The sequence below is a fragment of the Gopherus flavomarginatus genome, chromosome 3, assembly GCF_025201925.1.
Source record: "Gopherus flavomarginatus isolate rGopFla2 chromosome 3, rGopFla2.mat.asm, whole genome shotgun sequence".
NCBI classification, from domain to species: Eukaryota; Metazoa; Chordata; order Testudines; family Testudinidae; genus Gopherus; species Gopherus flavomarginatus.
The window spans coordinates 116,430,808-116,455,270 of NC_066619.1; the positions used below are offsets into that span (position 1 = coordinate 116,430,808).

General features: G+C 38.5%; 1 protein-coding gene across 1 annotated transcript in view; it reads right to left on the reverse strand.

The window, feature by feature from the left end:
- Positions 1-342: 342 nt before the first annotated feature.
- The window catches only part of CAAP1 (caspase activity and apoptosis inhibitor 1), a 35,197-nt gene continuing 11,076 nt past the window's right edge, over positions 343-24,463 (reverse strand). The window contains exons 5-6 of the mRNA XM_050943202.1: positions 9,314-9,387; positions 343-1,908 (exon numbers count right to left, since the gene is read on the reverse strand). Of these exons, the coding sequence (XP_050799159.1) occupies positions 1,571-1,908; positions 9,314-9,387 (412 nt within the window). The 3' untranslated portion in view covers positions 343-1,570. The remainder of the gene's footprint in view (positions 1,909-9,313; positions 9,388-24,463) is intronic.

The window sequence follows — 24,463 nt, forward strand, 5'->3', positions numbered from 1 at the left end:
ATAGTGTCCTTATTTTACAAGCAAATTTATTGCTGCAGTAGGTTGGTACTATTTTAAACAACAACAACAAAATCAATCCTGCTTCATCTTTAAGACCACACAAAAAGAACTTGCTACTAAAGTCAATGCCTGCATATTTACCAACTAAGGGAAGCTCTTTCAAGTCCTGTTAGAGCATTTTGGGCATTGTGCATCACTAAAACAAGGCCTGCAGATGTAAATAATGGAAAACATTTCAAATACAGCATATAGGAGTTACTAGTTTGTTTTCTTACTATTTAATAAACATCTCATTTGCTTATTTGCATAAGAAGCAAACAGAAAATTCAATATAGCAACAGGTAATGAACCATTTATTTTATTTAACAAGATTTAACAAGAATTAGACTCACACCTGGGATGTGACAAAATCAAAAGTTTCTTTTAAATATACTTTCAATTATAAAAATAGCACCACTTCTAAACATTCAAAATTAATTTGTTGCAGTTACCAAATTATAGGAAAACAAGTTGTATAAAAGCAATTATTTCTAAAGAAACATCCTTAAAATGAAGAATGAGTTTATGATTTTTGAATCCTTACAAAAATGCATAAAAATAAATTACACCGTCTTTCTAGAAAGCTATTTACAGGGTAGCTGAAAAGATGAAATCAGTTAAATATCAAAAACTGGAGCTCAAAATCAGAATTTTTTTAAGTTTCTGATCGCTGCATTATCCAATCTTACAAGATGATGTGCTGAATTAACAAAATCTCACAATAAGAGAAATAAAGCATTCATTTTCCTGTTTTCAGCTGAGATGTACATGATAAAATAACTGTGGGAGGAGACTAGCCAAATAAAATGACCAGCAGTATAAAAACACCTACTAGCATAGTTTGTCACTGGAATTACTTTCTCTAACAATAATTAACTTAGATTGCTTACTGAAAAAAATTCTTCTTAGCAATTTTAGCTCTCTAAAAATTAAGCATGCTGTTAATCTCCCAAAGTAAATCATCATTCAATTTTAACTAGTTCATTTATATTCCTAAAAGCTGGGGCCCAATGAGAAATAAACATCTCAAATCATATCAGAGTGTTGCAAGCAGATATGAGCACTGTCACGCTACAGAAGACCTCTTCAGAATAGTACCTTTTTAAGAAGCACATGGAAATCAAGTTACTTAAATTGCTAACAAATTCAGGAGGAAAAAAAAAACCAAACAAATTAGCAGTTTAATTGCTAACTACAGGAATTATGAAGAACCTACAATGTTAGTTTAACCTTTATTAAAGGCACCCAGGACCCTGGCATAGATCTATGACTTCTTCCCAATTCATGTCAAGTGATAACCCAGCAAAAAGAGACACTGATCTAGTGCAGTGTCAAACCAATCCATTTGTATAAGTCACAGAAGCAGCATGCCAGAGGCAATGAAAACCAACTATCAACAATTTAAGGTCAGGATACGCAAAAGGGTTTGAATGAGGAATGTCATGCCCAATCCAAATGCACTGTAGCACTGAAGAGAACAGACATCACACCCTTCAAAAATAAAAAATATTAAAATGAAGCAAGCTTAGGGCTATTTTTTTACATCGCCAGCCTTCATCAGAGCCTTAATAGCCCTGGCCCTCATCTCAAGCTCCAGGAGCTCCAGCTGCTGTGCTGATGGCTGAACATCTTCTGCTGGAGCAACAGCCAAGTTTGCTGCTTTAGACTCCTTTGGGCTTGATTCTGCCAACCCCAGTATCTCATTCACGCTTTTCTCAATGTCCTTCTGAAGGTCATCTATCTGACCAGCTCCACTTCTGACAGCACTTTCTGGCACATCTGGACTCTCCTCTTCATTGCATGGGCCTTCTATGTCACTATCATATGCATCTGCATTTATGCTGAGGACATCACTATCTTCTCCCTTGCCTGTAACACAAATGTAACAAATAACCATGCAGTGCAGGGAGCCGAACAAAAATTTCCGTTTCATCTTAAAAAAAACTGCCTCTGCATAAAAATGTTTCTCTTCAGAGTCAGAATATGACAAAAACCATCTCTAAATTACAGACAAGTATTTCCTCTTCTTTTCCCTCCCCCAACTTTTAAGACTGATCTAATTTAGACAAGTTTTAATGCAATTTTTATTTCAATTTAGAAAAAACATGCAATATACCAAAGCAGCAGTGCCTGAAAAATTTATTCCATCATATGGAGTTACATGACATTTTTAATTAGGAAAATAGATCATAAGGTTTTATATTACAATGAAGCTTCTGCATTACAAAATCAAAGTTGATGTGGGGAATAGTTTATTATTTTAGAAGTAAATTTAATTCTCAAAATGCAGTTTAAAAATACTTTGATTACTTTATAAATTACCATAAAGGAAAAATACCAAAGCCAATGAAGATGGGGAAAAAAGTCATACATTACAATTATCTAAGTCTTTTAGTGAAGTATTTCAGATGGATTTGGGTCAGCTCAGTAAAATTATAAGAGAAACGCTGGTGATGGTTTTTATTTTTCATTAACAGCAGGGATTTATTAGGAAGACTTTAATTAGAAAAAGCAGTATAGTAAGTAAAACTAGCAAAACCTCCATCACCAATACTCACAACTTCACTGTAAAGAGAGAGATCCTATCACTCCTGACACCTTGCCTCTGCAACTACTTGGGCATCGTTTTCCTTTGGATACACTCTGATAATATTGCTTATTGCTTAATATAAATATTTTTATTTATTGAAACAAAATGGCAAAATTGCTGATTCCAAGGGTTCAAGAGTGGCTCCTGGTAGGGTCATTATACAATAGTTAAGGCTGTTAATTCAGAAATAGTCTTAAAAAATGAAGTTATAGATTTAAATAACTGCATTTTAAAAATACAAATGACTTCACTGTGTACTGAAGATATAAGGCAAAAGGTACGTTCATACACAGTGAGGTCCTGTACTGCATAATGACAAAACAAAATGATAGTTTTAGAGCATATCAGCATTAGGATATAAACATCTAGATAGCATAACAATGCTTAGTAATTTTCCTTTTTTAAACTTCCCTTTTTAAAATTAGCCTTTTGCCAACTGCTTTAAAAATGTTTCCTTTCCGTGGATGACTTTTAAGAATTACTAGTTTTCTCCATCTGTTCTTTTAGCTCCTAAATCTCAAATCTCCAAGGCTGGGAAGCATTATTGATCTGCCAGTATTGCTCATCAACAACAAAGCCACTGATATACTGGAAACCAATGCAGTACTTCCTCTGTGAATTGCTGTTCTTGGACACCAGGCAATTTGAGTTTTACTAAAGCTCAGGTTATAAAGAATACATTGATAATGAAGTGTAATACAGCAGGGAGCCAGGGTTTGATGCCTTTAACTAATTGTCTTTGTATCTCTGGAATTTTCCCCCAAGATGCTCACATTTAATATTTTATTGTTGCAAAACTTACAGAAAGGATTTTGCTAATCATTCTAAATACTAATGACAATTCCCTTGAGAACATGTTTTAGTCCCAACATGAACCATTCTCCCTCTCTCTTCAAATAACAGCACAGTAGGCATCTTTGAAATTTTAGAAGTCTGTCTTTAGAGATGCTTGTTCATATTTTGGTGCCTTTGGTTGTAAAGCATATCACCAGAATGCAGTTACATGGGTGAGAGGCATTTCTGGAGAACAGGAGGAAGAACTGAAAAACTCTCCATACCCATAAGAGGCCATATTCCCCTTGAACTTTGCACAGAATTCCTTTCATTCGATGAAAATTCTGTGTGAAGGTTAACAGGTAGGATATGGACAACTGAAATTAAAATGTCTAGTTCCAAAATAAGTTTAAGCAACAAATTTTGACAGAGATCAATTTTTCCTTTTAAGTGAAAAAAAACGCATTAGAGAACTCTACCCCTTCTATGAAACTCTGAGAATAAATGCTTTTTGGTGTGTGCGCATGTTTTCTGAGGAGCATGGAAGGAAAATCTTTAGAAAAACATATTTTTCTTGGCTTTTATGACATAACTTATCCTGAGGGGGTGAAAAATCAATATTGAACACCAAGAAAAGTATATAATAAATGCACTTTCCTTGCTTAAAAAAAAAAAAATGGAGGAGGAATAGTGTTTCATCCAAATACCTAATCAACAATAAGTTTCCTTAAGTTGTTTTATAAGCACAAGAGGCATATTTAAGATAGCCTGGGTTTTATTTACCCTAAATAAAAACTTAAATCTGAGTGCTGGTATAAAGAGAGTTCAAAAGAAACATACACATCCTTAATTCTGGAATTTTGGTCCAGATTTAAGAAAGCACACAAGTCCCTACTTGGGACTTAAATGCTGTCCAAAATAGGGATGCTTTCCTGAATCAAGGCCTTAGCTACTCAATACGTGCAATCCCAGATTTGTAACATCAACTACTGAACATGGATGCAAGCGCATACTAACACATAGGTAAACAGCATACGATGTATAAAGCATACACAGCCACACGTTTCCAAGATCAAGATCATCATAAATTTAGTTAGGTTTGGGAAAATTGGTCAAATCCCTATAAACTCTCGCTTCTGGAGATTAGCATTGTTGATTGCGTTGATATATAGGATTTTTGATCTGTAGCACTGATTAGGTGAATTCTGACTTTTTTTGGAGTAAAATCTGGTTATATTAGTTAAAACAGTTTAACTCTATGAAAATGTATCCTCTTCTGTGGCCGTTAAAAAAGCTAATGCAGTTTTAGGATGCATCAGGCGAGGTATTTCCAGCAAAGATAAGGAGGTGTTAGTACCGTTATATAAGGCACTGGTGAGACCTCACCTGGAATACTGTGTGCAGTTCTGGTCTCCCATGTTTAAGAAGGATGAATTCAAACTGGAACAGGTTCAGAGACGGACTACTAGGATGATCCAAGGAATGGAAAACCTGTCTTATGAAAGGAGACTTAAAGAGCTTGGCTTGTTTAGCCTAACCAAAAGAAGGTTGAGGGGGGATATGCTTGCTCTTTATAAATATATCAGAGGGATTAATATTAGGGAGGGAGAGGAATTATTTAAGCTTAGTACCAATGTAGACACAAGAACAAATGGGTAAAAACTGGACACTAGGAAGTTTAGACTTGAAATTAGACGAAGGTTTCTAACCATTAGAGGAGTGAAGTTCTGGAACAGCCTTCCATGGGGAGTAGTGGGGGCAAAAGACATATCTGGCTTTAAGACTAAGCTTGATAAGTTTATGGAAGGGATGGTATGATGGGATAGCTTAATTTTGGCAACTGATCTTTGATTATCAGCAGGTAAGTATGCCCAGTGGTCTGTGATGGGATGGGATCTGAGTTACCGCAGAAAATTCTTTCCTGAGTGCTGGCTGATGAGTCTTGCCCACATGCTCAGGGTTTAGCTGATAGCCATATTTGGGGTCGGGAAGGAATTTTCCTCCGGGGCAGATTGGCAGAGGCCCTGGAGGTTTTTCACCTTCCTCTGCAGCGTGGGGCATGGGTCACTTGCTGGTGGATTCTCTGCAGCTTGAGGTCTTCAAACCACAATTTGAAGACTTCAATAAATCAGAAATAGGTTAGGGGTTTGTTATAGAAGTGGATGGGTAGGATTCTGTGGCCTGCTTTGTGCAGGAGGTCAGACCAGATGATCATATTGGTCCCTTCTGACCCTAAAGTCTATGAGTCTCAACATGGAGGAGTTTGCAGTAAGCACTGATATATAAGGCCCATCAGTCCCCTACTAACGTCTTCAACACCACAGAAGTGATGTTATGATCATAAAATTGGAAGGGACCTCAGGAGGTCATCTAGTCCAACCCCCTGCTCAAAGCAGGACCAATCCCCAGACAGACTTTTGCCCCAGATCCCTAAATGGCCCCCTCAAGGATTGAACTCACAACCCTGGGTTTAGCAGACCAATGCTGAAACCACTGAGCTATCCCTCCCAATGTGTTTGAGGTAGTTTGCCCTGTCTCTAAAATGCCTTCACAGCAACCTCAAAAACTGCATTTTTATCTTAGATGCAAGTTTCACTCATCCGCTCCCTGCCTACAGAAAGGGATCAGTGGACTCTGAACAAAATCTTACTAACTTTAACTTCCCAGAAAGACCACAAGGAATGGGAATCATTAAGATTAAGGAATGGAAATTCTTCTGTCTTGCTACGAAGCACCAGTCCATGTTTATGTAACACGACTGCATTTCCACGGGGCAAGAAAAACTGTATTTGAGGAGCCTAGTTCAAAGTTCAAAAGTTAAACTCTGAGCACGCTCAGTCTTACTGCCAATCTTCACTTTGGAACTGATCATAAGGAGGGGGTGGAAAAACCTGAACACTACTAACAAATTGAGTCATTCATTCCTGTCCCAATATCTGTATAGAATAGGGAGCTGCCCAGCCTTCAAAGGCACAGGCTGTCCTGGGTTCTATCGAGAATTAGGAGTCTCCATGGCAGCATAATACACAGTAATCACACAACCACTGGCCTACAAATGTTGTTTAATTAGCCGATGAGCTTCATTTCCCTCTTTTGCCGTTATAATTTTACACAGTAATAAAAGTCTCAGATGGCATTTTTCTCATTATCTTTTTCATTTAGATAGCTTGTACATATTCCTTCAGCTACAGTTGTGAAATTCATTTCAGCACACTTAATTCCTTTTTTAACCATATTTTACTCACTTCTGCTTAGCCTGCTTTGTTTTCTACCCTTTTTTTCCTGTAGCATCATAGGCTCCAGCATGGAAGAAGAATGATTACTAAGTTATATTTTACAATTTATGCCCATATTCTCAAAAGCTCTTTAAAGCTAACATCTTGAGAAGTGCTGCTGTCATTGCCCAAAGCCATCATGATACTGTGGTTGATAAAGTCATAAAAAAGGACAATGAAGCAATCACCTGCAGCAGTCATCAATTCCCTGAGATAGCACAGAAAGTGTGGAAGAGGTCTGCAGGAAATCTGTCAATTCCGAGGTCACTCCATATAGTGCAACAAGCAATATTTAAAGCGTTTCTCACAAAGTCATGGCATCCTGCTCCTAACAATTGTGCGGCTTTTATGACATTCCTGCCTCCTCCCTCCATTTAAATCCGCTCACTAGCTACTTCAAAAAAATAAACCATTTGCAAAGCAGTTGAGATAGGACTCAAAATTGTGAAATAAAAGTTGCAGGAAGCAAATAATATTGGCTCCTCATAAGAGGAATACAGTTCATGAGAATCTGCAGCATCTACTAATTTTAAACTTATTTCTGACATTACTATGTATAGTACGTCCCAATGAAAATAAACAGGCTGAGACAGAAGCAGCTTTAATTCTAGTGTCATATATAAAATAATACTGGCAGTTGTTACACAGTGTTCATGAAGTAGCCATGCTAAAAGAGAAGCTGATGCAGGTTAAAAGCAGCTTCCAACATACAATAGGGAATCAAAAGTACATCACTATCTGTCTTAGTATTTTACCCAGTGCCCATCACAGCAGTACATGAATGCTTAACCCAGTGCATTTCTGTCTGTCCTAAAAAAAACAAAGACCCTAGAATCACCAGAATGATTCTATAATGAATGATTCCATAGTGATAATGAAAAGCTGATTTTGTACCTGTCTTTCCTGGAGGATACAAAATAAGAAGGCTCATCTGTCCCCACCTGATCACCAATAGCTGCCATATTGGTGCGATCACACCAAATACTGGCTTGTTTGTATTTCTACTCTCAAAATTTGGGATATCAAGAGTATTGCTCAGTTTGCACTTGAAGTACAGAAGCAGCTTTCTTTTAGATAAGGCCCTAAATAATCACTGCCTTTAAAGAGATATGCACAATACAGACCTTTCCTACATACAGTTTGAACCTGCAAAGTGAGTAGCACTTTCAGCAACATTGACTTTAAGTGAAATGAACTGAATTCAGCAAAGAAAGATCTTTGGGAGCAAGTTGTAAAGGGATTATGTCAAGTGGTGGAATGCCAACTATGATCACACCAGCATCAAGAAAAAGGAATTTGAAAGAATCCAAAGGAAGGTGATCAGTATTTAGAATGATTTACATCCAGAGAGAGAGAGATGATCAAAGTTCCTGTTCAGCTAGATGGCCAGAAGTGAGAAGCAGGAGAGTGGGAGGGCCTGCAGTCTTGCTTCCCCTCTACTATACTCCCTTCTCCCACAGCTGAATTATTAACTGTGCTCCTGCAGAGCTGCAGTAGTGCTGCCCTAGCAACAAAGAGCTCCAGTCCTGCAGAACTCAGAGGGGCAGGAGAGGGATGGGAACCAGGATTGCAGATCCTCTGAACCAGCCACACAGCCTTGGAGAAATCAGGTGGCTGCTTATTTTGAAAGTAAAACTCTACTGCCATCTCTTCTCCTTCCGCTGGACCTGGGCTCAGTGAAGAGGCTTTAACAATACCTGCTGGGAGCAAGAAGAATGCCTATAGGAAGGCAGGACCCCACACAGGGTGTGATACTGAGAACTGCATGGACCCCACACTGAGGCAAGATTTGGGTTGGTTTTCAAAAGGTTTGTTTTTTGCTTATAGCTACTTGTTTTAATTTATGGATCTGAAGATTTGCTTCTGCTGAAAACTGCTTTGTCAGTTCACCCCACTAGTTAACAATGGACCTACAGTCTACTTCAGGACAGTTACTATTATGTTATTAGGACTTGAAGTTCTGGAGGAATTAGGAAGAACAATGAATGGCTAGTTGCTTATACAACAGATTTACCTAATCTCTTGCTGCTGCAAATGGTTATCATACTGAACGGATTTGACTGGCAAAGTGAAAAGATAGCATCAACTTCATGATAAAAATACACTTCCTCAAAATCTTTTAATTTAATTTTTCCTGCGGAGCCCAGGGAAGAAGCAGGAGGATCTTAAGAAGATCCTGGTCTACTGATCCAGCACCAGTAGGGTCTAACTATACACAAAACCCACCAAACTCTCTTCTGCCACTTCAGATCACTATAGGTACAGTGCAAAATTGAAGAGTGGGGAGGACTTTTGAATGTTAATATTTCAGCATGAAGGAAACAAATACCTCCATGTCATTCAAAAGAACATTCTGCTCCTACTGGAGCATCAATGGGAATTTTGATTGCTCAGCACTTCTGAAAATTAGGCCCATGTTTTGGATTTTGTTTTTTTGTTTTGTTAAAAAAAGTGATTAATCATTTTTTCATTTCTATACTGTCTAGGTGGCACAGATCTCTGGGAGCACTTGATTCCACTGAGGATGTGTCACTGTTATTATTACTACCAGTTCAAGCATCCAAGCTGACAGTCACTGACTATTGAAACTGATCACTACCAAGAATGCAAGACTTCAGCTTTCTCTAATACATACCTTGTTTTGACTCCAGGCCTTCCAGTTTGCTATCTTCCCTCAGAGAAGAAGTAGAATCTACATTGTTGTCTTGTCTGGAAACAAACAAGAACACATTTTAATTTGCACACTTTATTATATAAAGTGAAGAGGACTGTTTCAAAGAAACATTTCCTTTACATTAGCATGTAGTATTTGTTGATAGCCTGAATAAGGCAGGTTCTGTATGAAAGGGGCCAACAAGAGTTTACATATAGTTTATAACTATTTTAAGCACTTTACAACGCTATAGTATTTTTCTGCTTTCCTCAGTGACATACAAGATCAAAGTTAATTATCTCATTGCACTAGTCCTACAAACGAATAATCATAATTGGCAGTATCTTCCCAATATGAGTTGCTTATTTGCAAAATGCAGCATAAACTGTCAAAGGCAGGAATTTCAAAAATCTAGTTTCAGTTGCATTCAGGGGATATTTACTGTTTACTTTTGGAAATAAGTAGCTATTTTGACCCTCACCAGAAACTAATGTTACCACTGAAGAACTGCTTTTAAAAAGCAAATTCAGCCAGACTACTGACCTGGGTTCCATATCTATTTTCCCTACCTTAAAAGAGTCACCTTTTTTTAATTCTAAGATTCCTACACCCTCCCCCTCTAAGGTGTCAAGCCTGGAATTACTTCATGTTGCACAGCAGCAAACAAAAAATAGCCGAAGAGCCATGGAAACACATTTGTGGCCTATCTCCCTACAATTTTCAAATGACATTATTTATACAAAGCAGGGAAGTATAAATGAGAGATTGTTAGATGCGCCTGAAAAGGGCAGACACTGCTTACAGCAAGATCCTGAAATCATAAGAGAATCCAATTGTTGAGTTTAATGAGCATTTTGGCAGTAAAATTATTTTATATTCATCTACCCAATTTCATACCTCAGCTATTTTCCTGTCTAAAGTTTGTGTAGTATGTATTATATTAACATGTAATCAAAGCAACCAACCTGCTTGTAGGTATTAAATCGGACCATAAAAAAAGAGATAGTATTATCATAGATCTTACCATATTCTAATTTCACAGTTTCAATACTCAAGACTTAGTTACTTTTCAACTATGGCCTTATATAAGTTTTTTCTTAATAAGATGACTGCAGATCTGTTTTTTATTAAATAACACTGGGCTACAATTTTTGAGAAGTCGTCTGCTTCAGAGATAAAATGTGCTATATATTTTGTATTTTTTTGATGTGCTGAATTCAAAAATGACAATTAAAAACTGATTGGCTACTGTTTCTAAGATATTTAAGTTTTTACATTTTATGTCTATGGATATTGTGTAGATAGTAGAGTTTTAATCATAAATTGTAAACCTAGGTCTTTTCATGTGTTTATGGTTGCTTTACATGATAATATTTCACCTGTCCTGTTTATGTAACACTTTAAAAATCAGCAAAAGGGTTATATAACTAAAATTTATTATGAAACAAAAGGCAAAAAACTATTATGTACATAGTTTAGTCGTATTCAGTGTCTACTCAGCGCTTCTTGGCTTGTCTTTTGTATTCATTAAATGGAGCATCTCTTGTCACTGTCCAGCAATAGTCTGCAAGCATTGATGGGCTCCATTTGCCCTGACAACCTGCCAGGAGATTCCACTGCTGTAGTCTGGAGCCCAACAGCTCTGCCTTACTCTTGGGGAGTTCCAAATCCCTGACAAGGTCATTCAGTTCACCTTGTGGTATGAGGTATGGTTCAGAGGAGGAGGATGGGAGAAAATGGGGGTCCTGTGACATTGATGGTTCAGGACCAGAAGTTTCATCCTCTTCCTCTTCCTCGTCTGACTCGAGTGATTCTAGTGCATCAGGAAACGGCAGTCCTTCTCCGTGGTGTACTAGGCGTATAGCTGATGGAATGTTTGGATCATGCACAGTCCACTTTTCTTCTTTGACACACCTTTCCCAACTGGAGGCACCATGCAGAAGTAACAATTGCTGGTATGATCTGTTGGCTCTCTCCAAATCATTGGCACTGCAAAAGGCATAGATTTCCTTTTCCTGTTCAACCACTGGCCAAGATTTCTTGCACAAGTGTTGCAGCATATGTGTGTGGCCCACCTCTTGTCCTGATCTCCAATTTTGCAGCCAAAAGAAAGGTGATAGGCTTTCTTAACCAGAGTGGTTATACTGTGCTTTGTGATGCAAAAGTCACTTCACCACAAACATAGCAGAAGTTATCTGCACTGTTCACACAAGTACGAGGCATCTCTGCTCACTTTGGCTAAACAGAAATGTGTCCCTTTGCAAAATCAAACACTGACAAATAAGAGAGCACAACACTGTATGATTTCTAGAGCTGATATAGGGCAATTTGTTCAGCAGAGTGATGTAAGCTTCGTTATGATTGCATCATCCATGACTTCTAGGAATAACATGATGCAATTCATATCATGTATGACGCAATACCAGCTTCAGATTGCAGCATTCATTGTTTTGCCTAAAAAGCAAGTACCGTCCAAACCCAGTTATAGATTTATTCATAGATCAGTCAAAGATGTATTTTAGTCATTTCTGGTTTAAATTGAGATCCCTTCCCTTTATAACTCACTTATCCTCCGCCATTCCCAAGTCAAGGGTCGTATATACTGACCCAATAGCATATCTTGAAAACTAGAGCCAATCAACAATTTTAAGCATCATTTTCGTTCTCAGTGACCCAGAATCAGTAAAGTTGGACTACATTTATTTCAGAAGCATTTTGGCTGTAGAGCAGTGTAATCACAGATGCGTTTCTGTTTAGAATGTCAGCCTAATAGAACAACTGGGAGGGAATCTCTTCATTTTGTACAGTGTTTCTAACCAGCTCAAATTTTCTACACACATGCAAAAGAGGGTACACCTATTTTGATGGCTACTTTCCTCACTAGTAGAAGACATTGTAATCAATTCTGATTGGCCCTCCATTTTTCTCACAAGTTTGCACACAAAAGCATGCATATAGTTATCACAACCATGCAAACAAATGCTTAGGAAGATGACTGGGCATTTGCACACACAGAGGCAATAGTTACTCAAAAAACTGAATGTTTGGCTTGATAGCACACACACCCACTTTGATTTAACCTGTATCTTTTGCAAGAGACTGGGTGAGGATCATGCATTTCCTTCCTTTCTCTCCAACTTGCTGAAGCTGGATGAGATGTTATTCCAAATAGCAAGGTTTCAATTCTGTTGGGCTCTCCTTTTCCAGCAGAAGGATGGCAGAGCGGGTAGAGATAAGAAAGAAAAGAGCCCAAGTGGGGAAAGAGATATGCTGAACAGGGAGCCTGTTTATGTGAGCTTCCCTCGTCCTAGGAACCATCCAAATGTTTCCCCACAGAATGACTTTTGCTTGTCTCTGGAAGGTCAGACATTTCAGGCTGTATTAGCTCTTAGATGCTATCTCCAAAACCAGAAATTCTAAGAGAAAATTATTTTGCTTTTAATGTGATCTTTTAAACATGTGAAGCAGGTTCTCAGACTTTCCTTTCTTCCTGCCCCAGCCTCTGGCGGTGAGGAGGGTGAGGGTTAAACACAACCCAAAAACTTGCCCTCTTCCCTACTACCAAGGAGAGGGAGTGACTGGCTGTTTCCATTGCTGATGGCAATGTTGCTCCTTGGCAAGCAGCAGGATCAGCTCTGACACAATCAAATAGTTTTCAGGGGGAAAGATGCCAAGCAGTGTCACCTCTGCAGTAAAAGCTTCAACTGCCCTGAGTCTTAAAGCCAAAATATCATTCAAGAATCAGAATCACCCCTTTGGCAGCAACCTCACAGCAACCCTTTATTTGCTTTAAGTATAAATAGTAGAAATAGCTACATTTCTTTTTACCTAACCAAAAATAAAGACTTTTCTGTCAATTGGAAATTATGTAGCAAAACCTGCTGCAGAATGTGTCCCTGATATTTAGACAATATCAACTGTTTTAGGAAAGAAGGAAAGAAAGCATTCCTGCTGTAAAGACCACCTGCTGTCAAACAAAAAAAAAGGGGGGGGGGGAGAGGTGTCCCCAAAGGCAATCTTTTACACCACATTTTATATTATCATAATATGTGGGGTTTGACTGGATTGCTGATGAAACTTCACTGGCTGCATTTTAATAAGTAGGTGTTATGCACCATCTTGTGGCCACGCAGTGGCAGAGCAGTCTATATTTGGTTTATTTTCTTAATATTAATAAAAAGAATTCAAATACATAAGGACTGTGGGCCAAATTCAGTCACTCTTAATTTACACTGGCAGGGCCGGCGCTTCCATTTAGGCAACCTAGGCGGTTGCCTAGGGTACAAGGATTTGGGGGGGCAGCATTTTGCCACCCTCAGCGGCAATTCGGTGGCGGAGGGTCCTTCCACGCTCCGGGTCTTCGGCGGCAATTCTGCAGCGGGTCCTTCACTTGCTCCGGGACCCACTGCCAAAGTGCCCCGAGGACCCGGAGCCGTGGAAGGACCCTCCCCCGCTTCACCCCCCCCCCCGAGAACTGCCACCAACGATCAGGAGCGCGGAAAGACCCCCACCTAGGGCGCCAAAAACCCTGGTGCCGCTCCTGTACACCAGTGCAAAACAGCAGACACCCAGCAGCCAAAAGCAGATACAAAAGTGGGGTGAACCTCAGTATATCCCCCAGGTGTGGGGAACAGGAGATGTGCTGGATTTAACACTAAGGCAATGCCTTGGAGGCTGAAGGCCTCATAACCTCATTTTCCATATCAACCTTGGCTAACAGGTGGCTGCTAAAGTCTGCAGTTCCCTGTGCCTCTTGGCTGTTAGGAAAGAGAACAGTCAGAATCAGGGAGTCAGAGTCAGTGCTAATCTTCAAAGTCAGCCACAGAGCTCTCCTGCCCTCCTTTTTCAGCTGATTCCTTCCTCACCCTTCCAATTTGGGTACATTAGCTCCTCTACTTCCATTTTTCCCTTGGGTCTCCTTGCCATTCCCTTCTTTTGATGGTGTTCTATTCCAGGACCCTCTACCACCACAATAACACCTTCTCTCTTTTGCTGCTTGCTGTTGACAGCAGCTGCAAAGTGAAGCTTACCTAATTCAATGGTTTTCATCTTGTGATCCATGGATCCCTGAGGGTCTGCAGACTGTCTAAAATTTCCAAATTGGTCCACACCTTTATTTGAATTTTTTTAGGGGTCTGCAATGAAAAGAGGTTGAAAACCCTGGCCTAATTCTTTTAGACTGCTCATCTCCTTCCTCTGCAATGATAAGGAAGGTAAATTTACAAAAATTAGGGCTAGTCTACACTGGCAACACTAAAGTGCTGCCACAGCAGCGCTTTAGCGTGGCTTGTATGGTCACAGCAGAGCACTGGGGGGAGAGCTCTCCCAGCGCTCTTAAAATAAAAAATCCACCTCCATGAGGGGCGTGGCTCCCAGTGCTGGCGCACTGTCTACATAGTGCTGAATCTTGCTGCGCTCAGAGGCTGTTTTTTCACATCCCTGAGTCAGAAAGTTACAACACTATAAATTGCCAGGGTACAGTTTACAGGCTTCCTTCTAAGGTAGTAAAGGGCTTCCCACGCCCATGTTTCCTTGGCAAGGCTTGAACAGGTATTTCAGATTTTCTTCTCTGTTTCACATAAGAGAATCAAGCTTTACAGAACAAAAATTAATACATACACATCATCTAGATATTCCTCTTGGAAGAAGAATCAGAGAACGTGGTTCCCCCCTGCAAGAGGACGATGACAGATGAAATAAATAATAAGCACTAGTTATGTTACAGAATTGGACTCCAGACTGATCTGACTTACTAGGCCAAGGTTTCAAGACCCAAAATTCAGCCTACAAAATATGTCAAAGGGTCACATGGGAGGTTCAAGGTGTGTGAAACAGGGGAAGGGTTCAGGAAGCCCAGGGTGTGTGTGACTGTGTGCACGTGCGCAGAGATTACCCTGCACTCACCCCCTTAGAGCTCCGGCAGCTCTTGCTGGGCTCAGTTGCGTGCACTGCAACCTGATTCATGGGCTCTCAGTGCCCAAAAAGAATGAGAACCACTGCGATAGAGTCTCCTTGGTACATACTGAGAAAAGTCAGAGCCTGATTTTGAGAGGCAGACTCATTTTGCAGGCATGATTTTGTACTTGCAATTAACTGTGCCTGTAATTCAATGCCCTTCAATCACTAGTCTCTGTGATTAACAAATGGAAACAGGCTATTAGACATCTATGGATTTTTGGTGCAGTTGTGCACGTGGTTTGTGAATATAAAATTAAAGGACAGGGTGATGCCCTTAAAAAAAAAAGCAGGGTCTAAGTTTTGAGGAACTGTATTTTCTTGCATGGAAAACTTAATTGCAGCGAACAAGTCTTCTGTATTATCACAGTGGTCTGTGAATTACTAATAAAAATCAACATATTAAACATCAGTGCTGGAAATACTAGGTTTAGTCCCTACCAGCATTATGCACTATGCTCAGGATTACTTGCACGATCCTGTCCTATATTCAGTTAATACAAAAATTCATGGGGGCCAACTAGTATTACAAAGTTGTAACCAAAACCGATAGTTCTTTAGGTTTCAAAAATTATATTACAGTATTAAACACTGCAACTGAAATTTACAAATTTGTTTAAGCAAGAGAGCTTCTTGTATAAAAGAGGCAACGCTCATTTTTAAAAATAGCAACATACAATTGTTTCTGATTAAGGAGCAAATTTTTATAAATTTACCAAAATCCCTGTGGTTGACATTTTCTTTTAACGGAAAGTCCAAGATACGTTTTTTTACATTTTACATTAGAAAGGGCATAACATGAAACAGAATGACAAGATGTGCCTCAGTAAATTTGGACAAATGCAAAACAAGCTACAAGTGTCAGACTAACATATCAAAAGCCTTGTTTTCTTGTGTTCTATATACTACAAAGTAAAAAGAAACAAAGGATATTAAACTGCTTACAGCTTTTATATGTTACCTGTGCTCACAAACAAATCTGCTTCAAGTCCTGTGTTTCTGAAAATTCTTGAATTGCTTAACAAATTACAATGCTTTCTAGTTTACAACTTGTCTTGGAATTATAAGTTAATTTAATAGACTATACTAGAGAAACTTTTTAAAAATAATCTATTTCATAAAGTTTGAGGGGTCAAATTCTGTGAAGAGGAACAATTTTTTTCTTAGTATGATCACAAAGATAGGGGGTCCTATACTAGACTACAATAGATCCTCCTCAAATAACAATGGGAGATTTATATCAACTTCCAGGGTTGAACAAGCCCCTTAGGTAGCAACCAAATTTTTAGTTAGTAAAGTTACTGTTGTACGCTGCATCACAGTGGGGGGAAGTAAGCACTATACTCTCCCTGATTTGTGCACAGAAATGTAGAAACTATGCAAGCTAGGTGAACAATTGCACAACAACCTTATTTGAATAATTGGCTCTAAAATGCCATCATTAAACTCAACAACCCATGTTATTTCAGAAAGTCTCTGAACTGTGGAAGACAACACTGTATCAGTTACACTTGATTTCCATTTGGCAAGTTTTCTTTCTTTGCAACCGTAAGTACTATAATTTTTTTTAAGTGACCACTTTAGATTCTACAGAATCTGATTGGCATGAAAGCTGGTTAAATATCCTACATAGGACCAGGGATGGGTGTCTGACACCAATGTACTGAGTCTCAAAGAAAATTATAAAAGTATAGCATATCAGAGATAGTGCCTACTATCCACAATTCACTAAAGAATTGTACTGGACAACCAGAGAAGGCACTTTCACCACCCATGCTGGGAGAACAGAAAGGAAATGAATTAATAAAAGCGTCCATCTAAAGATCGGAGATTGCTGTTAACTTCCTAATGAAAACTTCACACAATGTCCTACCAGTAACTAGAAATAGGAGTCCATTTAAACAAAAAAACAAACCAAACCAAACCAAAAGGATTATTCCCCAGTTTTCCCTTCCTTCCTTAGATCAGAAGCTCAAGCCTCCTCAACATCTGATATGGTTTTTATCTGGAGGTAGTATTTATCTGATTGACAAGAGCTACTGTATCTGGTGAGTATTTTCTTGGTCTAAATCCTTTTATTTTGTATCTCCTTTTCCCTTCCTCTGTCATATACAACTTCCTCCTTACCTGCACATTCTTCCCCACTCTTATTTGTCCTCTTGCCACCTGCCTATGCTTCTCCCTCTTCCCCAATCACTTCAAAAATTAGATGTAAGTAATGATTTGTGTCCAGTACAATAATTGTTTCTAGCATCTAAAGCCAGGCATGATACAGATGTGAAGCCAATACACTAGACTACATACAACTGGACTCAGACCGAGACAGAGAACAGGAATGGCATTAGTGATGCAGATGGTAGATATCCTCCCGTCAATTGATGGAGGGCAGACATGCATCCTTTCTTCTGGAGCTTTGGGGTAGCATTTGACACAGCTGATCATGAAATGTAGTTGTCACACATGACAGAGGTGGCAGAAATCCTGAAGAAATGTACTAAAATAGTTTGAGTCCTTCCTTTAAGGACATACCCAAAGGATAGTGATGGAAAACTGCACCTGTACCACCAGACACCCTCACTTGCCAAGTCTCACAAGGATCTTTTTTTTCTCCTGTTTTAGTCAATATTTACATATAACCACTAGAAGCACGGGCAAGCAGGGTGGATAAAAATCAATGATTTATGTTTTTTTCCCTCAAAAAGCATTTTATCAAAAAATCAAAAACATTAAATTGATTTTATATAATCAAAAATTGAATTTTTTTATTTAAATTTAATTTTTTTGATAAAATGCTTTTTGAGGGGAAAATACCCTATCTGAAGATAGTTTTAATTAAGATACATTATAGCTCAAAGATATCTCATCATGGAATAAGAATTATAAATTCTAATTCTATAGTATGAGACAATATATTCATGTAATGTTTAAGAAAAGTTTTGTATATGAGTTCCAATAGTTCATGGATTAGGGACCCAACCTTATGGAGTCCCAGGGCCTTCTGTACAGATTATTTAGGTTAATCTTTCCATCTATCCAATGGGACTCAGTGCTCAGCTTAGAAGATACCATCAGAGATGCTTAGTTTTGCAGTTCTCAAACTCTGCATTTGTGTCTTCAGAGATAATATGCTTGTTAACAGCAAAAAAATGTTTTTAAATAAATAAATAGATAGATAGAGGTGAGAAATAACAGACCTCAACCCTATTGTCTTTCTGCAAATTTGTGAACACAGAGTCAATCCCTTACCTCTCTCTAAAAGTGAAAAGTTTCAAGGAGTTCATTGAATAGAAAATTGTTGGGGGCAGAATAGATCTGGACAAGGAGAAGAAGTCTGAAGATAAATGTGAGAAGGGAGGGACAGGCAGTAGAAACAAAAGTGAAACTGTTTGAGCAGCATATTCCAAAACTCTTGAGATTTGAGCGTAGAACTTCATTGATTTGAGATCTACCATACTATTCTCTCACTGGAAGGGAAAACTTATAATGGCAGCAGGCCGTAAGAGAGACCCAGTTGGGCAATATTTTAATTAAGTTCCTCTACCTGTGGTTAAGACAGGCATGCAAGCAAAATGCAAACAGTGCAACAAAAAAATGCCAGGCCTGGTTGCCCAAATGAAACAACATCATGAGACGTGTTCCTTCTCAGGAGGAAGCTGCACTGAAGATGATGAAAGAAACATGTCTGAACACGCAGGATCTTCAGGTGGGTAAACTTTTTTATTTCATACTTCTTAAGGACTTACTGTCTTCCTTCTGGACTATTATTGAACTCTCATGTTTGAGCAAAAAATATGGTAGTTACTCTATGGTACTATCATTTAGATGCAGTTGTGATAAAAAATAAATAGCTGAAATAGGCAGATCTTCCTTTTACAATTTCACCTTTAAAGTAGTACTGTCAGTGAATGCAATGAGTAATACTAAATGAGCAGTATGGTAATAATAATTAAATAACTGCATTGACTTATTTTGTTTAGGCGAATCCACTCTCAACATATAGGATTCTGAAGACTATCCACCTCAAGATCACCATGATTTTCTATAGTTTCAGAGTTATCTGCCAATGATAGGGTTTCAGTCACATCATGTATGTCACATAGCCATAGTATATCACCTGTAGCAAAAAGGAAAAAAAATTCCATAATCCAGAAAAAAAAAAAGATACATTTGTGATAAGAACCAGCAGATTACAAAAACAGGTAATTGATGAAAAATTTCCCGGTTTGTTTATGCAACAAACTCTCCTTTCTGTAGGATTGAGAACCCACACTTCATTAACATGGTTCAGTCATTAAGACCACGAGACAGTCCACCCAGCAGAACAGATGTCGCAGGCAAATTGCTGCATAAAGTGTATGAAAGAGAAATTGAGTAGTGTGCAAAAGGTCTAGAAGGTGAAATTGTTAACCTGCATGTTGATGGGTGGAGCAATATCCACAATGATCCTGTGTGACAACAGAAGAAGGGAATATTTTCCTTACAGAAACAACTGATACATCAGGAAATGCGCACGCAGCACAGTACTTACAAGCAGCAGTAGTAAAGGCTATAACAAACTGTGAAAAAAAATTCAAACATATAGTACGCAGCTTGGTCACAGACAATGCTGCAAATGTATCCAAGATGAGACGAAATTTAGAAGAGAGTGAAGAGAGTCCCAAGCTAATAACATATGATTGCAGAGCTCATTTGATGCACTTCCTCACTAAAGACTTCAGTGTTCCAGAAATAAAGGCTAATGTTGTTGAAATTGCAAAATACTTCTGTAACCACTTTGCAGTAGCTGCTCTGAAAAAAGTGGGAGGAAGACAAGACGTGCGATGGAACTCAGTAGTGGACTGTTTTGAGCACTATATGCAGAACAGGCCTAATTTGATGACAGTTTGTGAACAAAATCATGAAAAAATAGATGGTACTGTCACTGCCAAAGTTCTCAACATTGGACTTAGGAGAAATGTTGAACACATGCTGAGTATCCTGAAGCCTATTTCTGTAGCCTTGAACAAAATGCAGGGAAATAGCTGTTTTATTGGTTATGCTGTTGAAATTTGGAAGGAACTGAGTGAGATCTTAAAAAGAGAAATATGCAATAACAGAGTTAAATTACAAGCATTAAAAAAACGAATGGGACAAGTACTATCCCCAGCTCATTTTCTTACAAATATTCTCAATACTCAGTACCAGGGTCAAACTGTAACTGCTGAAAAAGAGGAGTTGGCTATGACATGGACATCCAGCAATCATCCCTCCATAATGCCAACTGTAAGAAACTTCAGAGCTAAGGGTGAACTGTTCAAGAAATATATGTTTGCTGGTGATGTTTTAAAGAAAGTCACACCAGTGAACTGGTGGAAGTCACTTAAGCACCTGGATTCAGAGACTGTTGAAGTGATAATCTCACTTTTAACAGCAGTAGCTTCTTCTGCCGGTGTAGAAAGAATATTTTCTTCCTTTGGACTAATTCATTCCAAATTCAGAAATTGTTTCGGACCTGAAAAAGCAGAAAAGCTTGTTTTTCTGTTCCAGATTATGAATAAACAGGAGAATGAAGGTGAAGATGACTGAGTTACCTGCAGAAGCCAATATTTTAAGTTTCTCATGTTGACCTGGCTGACAGTCTATTTATTTTTTGTTTTTTAAATATTTCATTCAACTATTTTAGTTAAAAACAATGTTAACAAAAACAAACCTGATTTTAAAAAACTTGAATGTTTAACTAAATTAAAAAATTCATATGCTTGTTTTGTTAAAATATTATATTATATGTCTGCTGTTGAAGAAAAAATTCCAGAATACATAACGTTGTTTTAGTTAAATAAAACAATTTATATGTTGGTCTCGTGATGCTCTCCTAATACAGCATGGCAAAAAAACCCTCCAAATATTAATGATTAACCTGTTGAATTGGAGATATTTATTAAGTCATTGGGAGGTAAACTATCTGCTTCAATTACTTTGGTAAATGAAATAACCAAACAATCAATCATTTTCTGATACAGCTGTAAAACTAATCTGAAAAGTTTTCAAAATAAATCATTTTAAAAATGTATAGTGTGTACCTTATAAAAATGAAACCTACATCTATCTCTGAGTTGTGAAGAATATGTATTAAGGTTATAACACACAACAAGAATGCACTTTTATGTAGAAATCCATGATTAAATCGAGTCTTCCTGACTAGTGATTTAAATCATGATTTAAATCAAATCGACTCTGCTGGCAAGACATCATGGGCTCAAATGCCAACAACATGCAGATGACACACAGCTCTATCCATCCTTCACAATATAGGAAAATGGTTGACTAACATATATACTTTTGCAGGCTAGCCAGCATATCAATGTATGTATTATCCGTATCATACACATACAGATAAGTATGCATTAAGCACCAATAACGTTAAACAGAAATACTGTAACAATGATATAGCCTAAACTGACCGATACCATAACTCTGTTCAATATTCTAAGTTCCCAAAACTCCTTGCATTTGCTGAGGTGAGCATTTGACATAAGCAGATAGGAAACTTATCGAAATCAAGATACATTCACTCTATATCTTAATACAAACCAGAGAGGTAACTTCACAGACCAGGACGTGGAATGCTAGTATCCAAAACCAACATAAGGAAAAACAGAACAAGTTAAGGAACTGGCACAAAGTAATGGATTGGATTTTAGTGACATGTAAATAAAGGTGTAAGTTTGGGATCACATCTTCTCGTAATACAAATGTAACATTACTGCATAAGACAGCTTCCCAGACACTGGTATCGTATAGAACTCTTTTCCTGTACTATATTATTGGCTTACAGCAATAAACCAGACTGATATTGGTTATTTGGCCTCTTGAATAAATTTCATAAGGAACCAAAGTGTAGGCAGTCATCTAACTATACAATTTAGCAACATATCACCACCATTGCTATCAAGTTAGGTCAGTATTGGCGGAGATCAGCTCAAGGATGAACAGCTGGTTGAACCTAAACCAAAGCAAGAGGGAGGTTATGCTGACTGACAGAAGAAAACAATTCAAGATTATGTCACAGTACAGTCTCCTCTGGTTGAAGACACATACTCATAATTGGTCAAGTAAGTCCTGAGTTTACAAATGTTCATGGACTTCTCTGCAACTCTATGCTGTCACACTCCAACATCTGCAAAAAACATATTCTAACACTGAAGGCTGGTCAGAAAACTAAATCTCATTCTGACAGACTATCACCTGACTTCACTGACCTGCCCACTGGCCTACAGCAATGGAATCTACCCGGACAAGGACGAAGCAATCAGTTTATGGGAAACTCCAACTTGTACAAAATGTAGCAGTGCACCTCATTGGCAGGAGGTAGGGGGGAATATTAAGTGGGAAGCTGTCTATGAAATGCTGGATTCCCCCCTACAGTTACGAGGTATGCTAGGAAGCTGTTCAAAAGGCAATAAGTAACTTGTATCAGAAAAGGGATTTTATCTAATACAGAAATGTAAAGACTGAGGTTGAGCCTGTGGTTGTTTTTTGTATAACTTGTACATGTTTGCTTTCTTTTTCTATTTCATCTTTGAATCTGTGTTTTTTCTATTAAATAAACCTTTTGTTTATTTTTACTCCAAGTCAGTCTCTGTTGTGCAACCAGTGTGGAGAGCCAAAGTAAGTTGGTATCTGGGGGCTGGTTTCACACCTTTGGGGGTGAGAAACCAGGGGGAACAGTCCAAGTGTCCGTTAGTTAAGAACTCAGGGAGGATGGATTTGGGGAGACTCAGGACAGGAAGGTCTGTTGATGTCACCCTGCAAGGAGTAAGTAGGCTAGGGGAAGTTGAGACCTTGTGCTCGTGGGTAGGCACCTCGTGTAAGAGATCTGAGCCACAGCAGTACAGTGTTATGGCACCTGAAGATTACAGAGCAGATGACAACCTCTTACTGGTCTGGGTGATCTCTAAAACATCAACATAAGGCAGCACATCCATTAGAAAAGAAAAAAAAAAAAAAAGATAAAAATCCAAAAGAAATATAAATCCACATGAAAGGAAGAACCACGTGACAAATCTTAGACACGATGTTTAACGCATTTGTCAAGGTTCCTTCCCCACTCTGAACTTTAGGGTACAGATGTGGGGACCTGCATGAACACCTCTAAACTTAACTACCAGCTTATATCTGGTCTCGCTGCCACCATCCAGATTTCTGAGTTACCTGGAAAACTCTCTTTCCCCCCAAAACCTTCCCCTCCCTGGGTAGCCTTGAGAGACTCCTCCACCAAGTCCCTGGTGAACACTGATCCAAATCCCTTGGATCTTAAAACAAGGAGAATTTAACCATCCCCCCTCATTTCCCCCACCAATTCCTGGTGAGTTCAGATTCAATCCCCTTGGATCTTAAAACAAGGAAAAATCAATCAGGTTCTTAAAAAGACGGCTTTTAATTAAAGAAAGAAAGGCAAAAATCATCTCTAAAATCCGGATGGAAAATAACTTTACAGGGTAATCAGATTCATAGAGCCCAGAGAAACCCCCTCTAGCCTTAGGTTCAAAGTTACAGCAAACAGAGGTAAAATCCTTGCAGCAAAAAGGAACATTTACAAGTTGAGAAAACAAAGATAAAACTAACACACCTTGCCTGGCTGTTACTTACAAGTTTGAAATATGAGAGACTGGTTCAGAAAGATTTGGAGAGCCTGGATTGATGTCTGGTCCCTCTTAGTCCCAAGAGCGAACAACCTTCAAAACAAAGAGTACAAACAAAAGCCTTCCCCCCACCAAGATTTTAAAGTATCTTGTCCCCTTATTGGTCCTCTGGGTCAGGTGTCAGCCAGGTTTCCTGAGCTTCTTAACCCTTTACAGGTAAAAGGATTTAGGTGTCTCTGGCCATGAGGGATTTTACAGTATTATACACAGGAGGGCTGTTCCCTTCCCTTTATAGTTATGACATGCTCCCCAAATCACAGATAGTGTTGGACAGCCGGTTCCACACTGGCTGTGATTTCTTCCTGGAGCTCTAGGAGAAAACAGTTAACACATACACCTTTAGACATACTACTGATAATATAAAAATTAACAACAGGTCCCACATTCCAAGAACAATTTTTAACCAGTTGATTCTGGGAAACTTTCATGGGAGAGGGCATCAGTCACTTTGTTAGAAGCTCCTGAAATGTGTTGTATTTCAAAATCAAAATCCTGG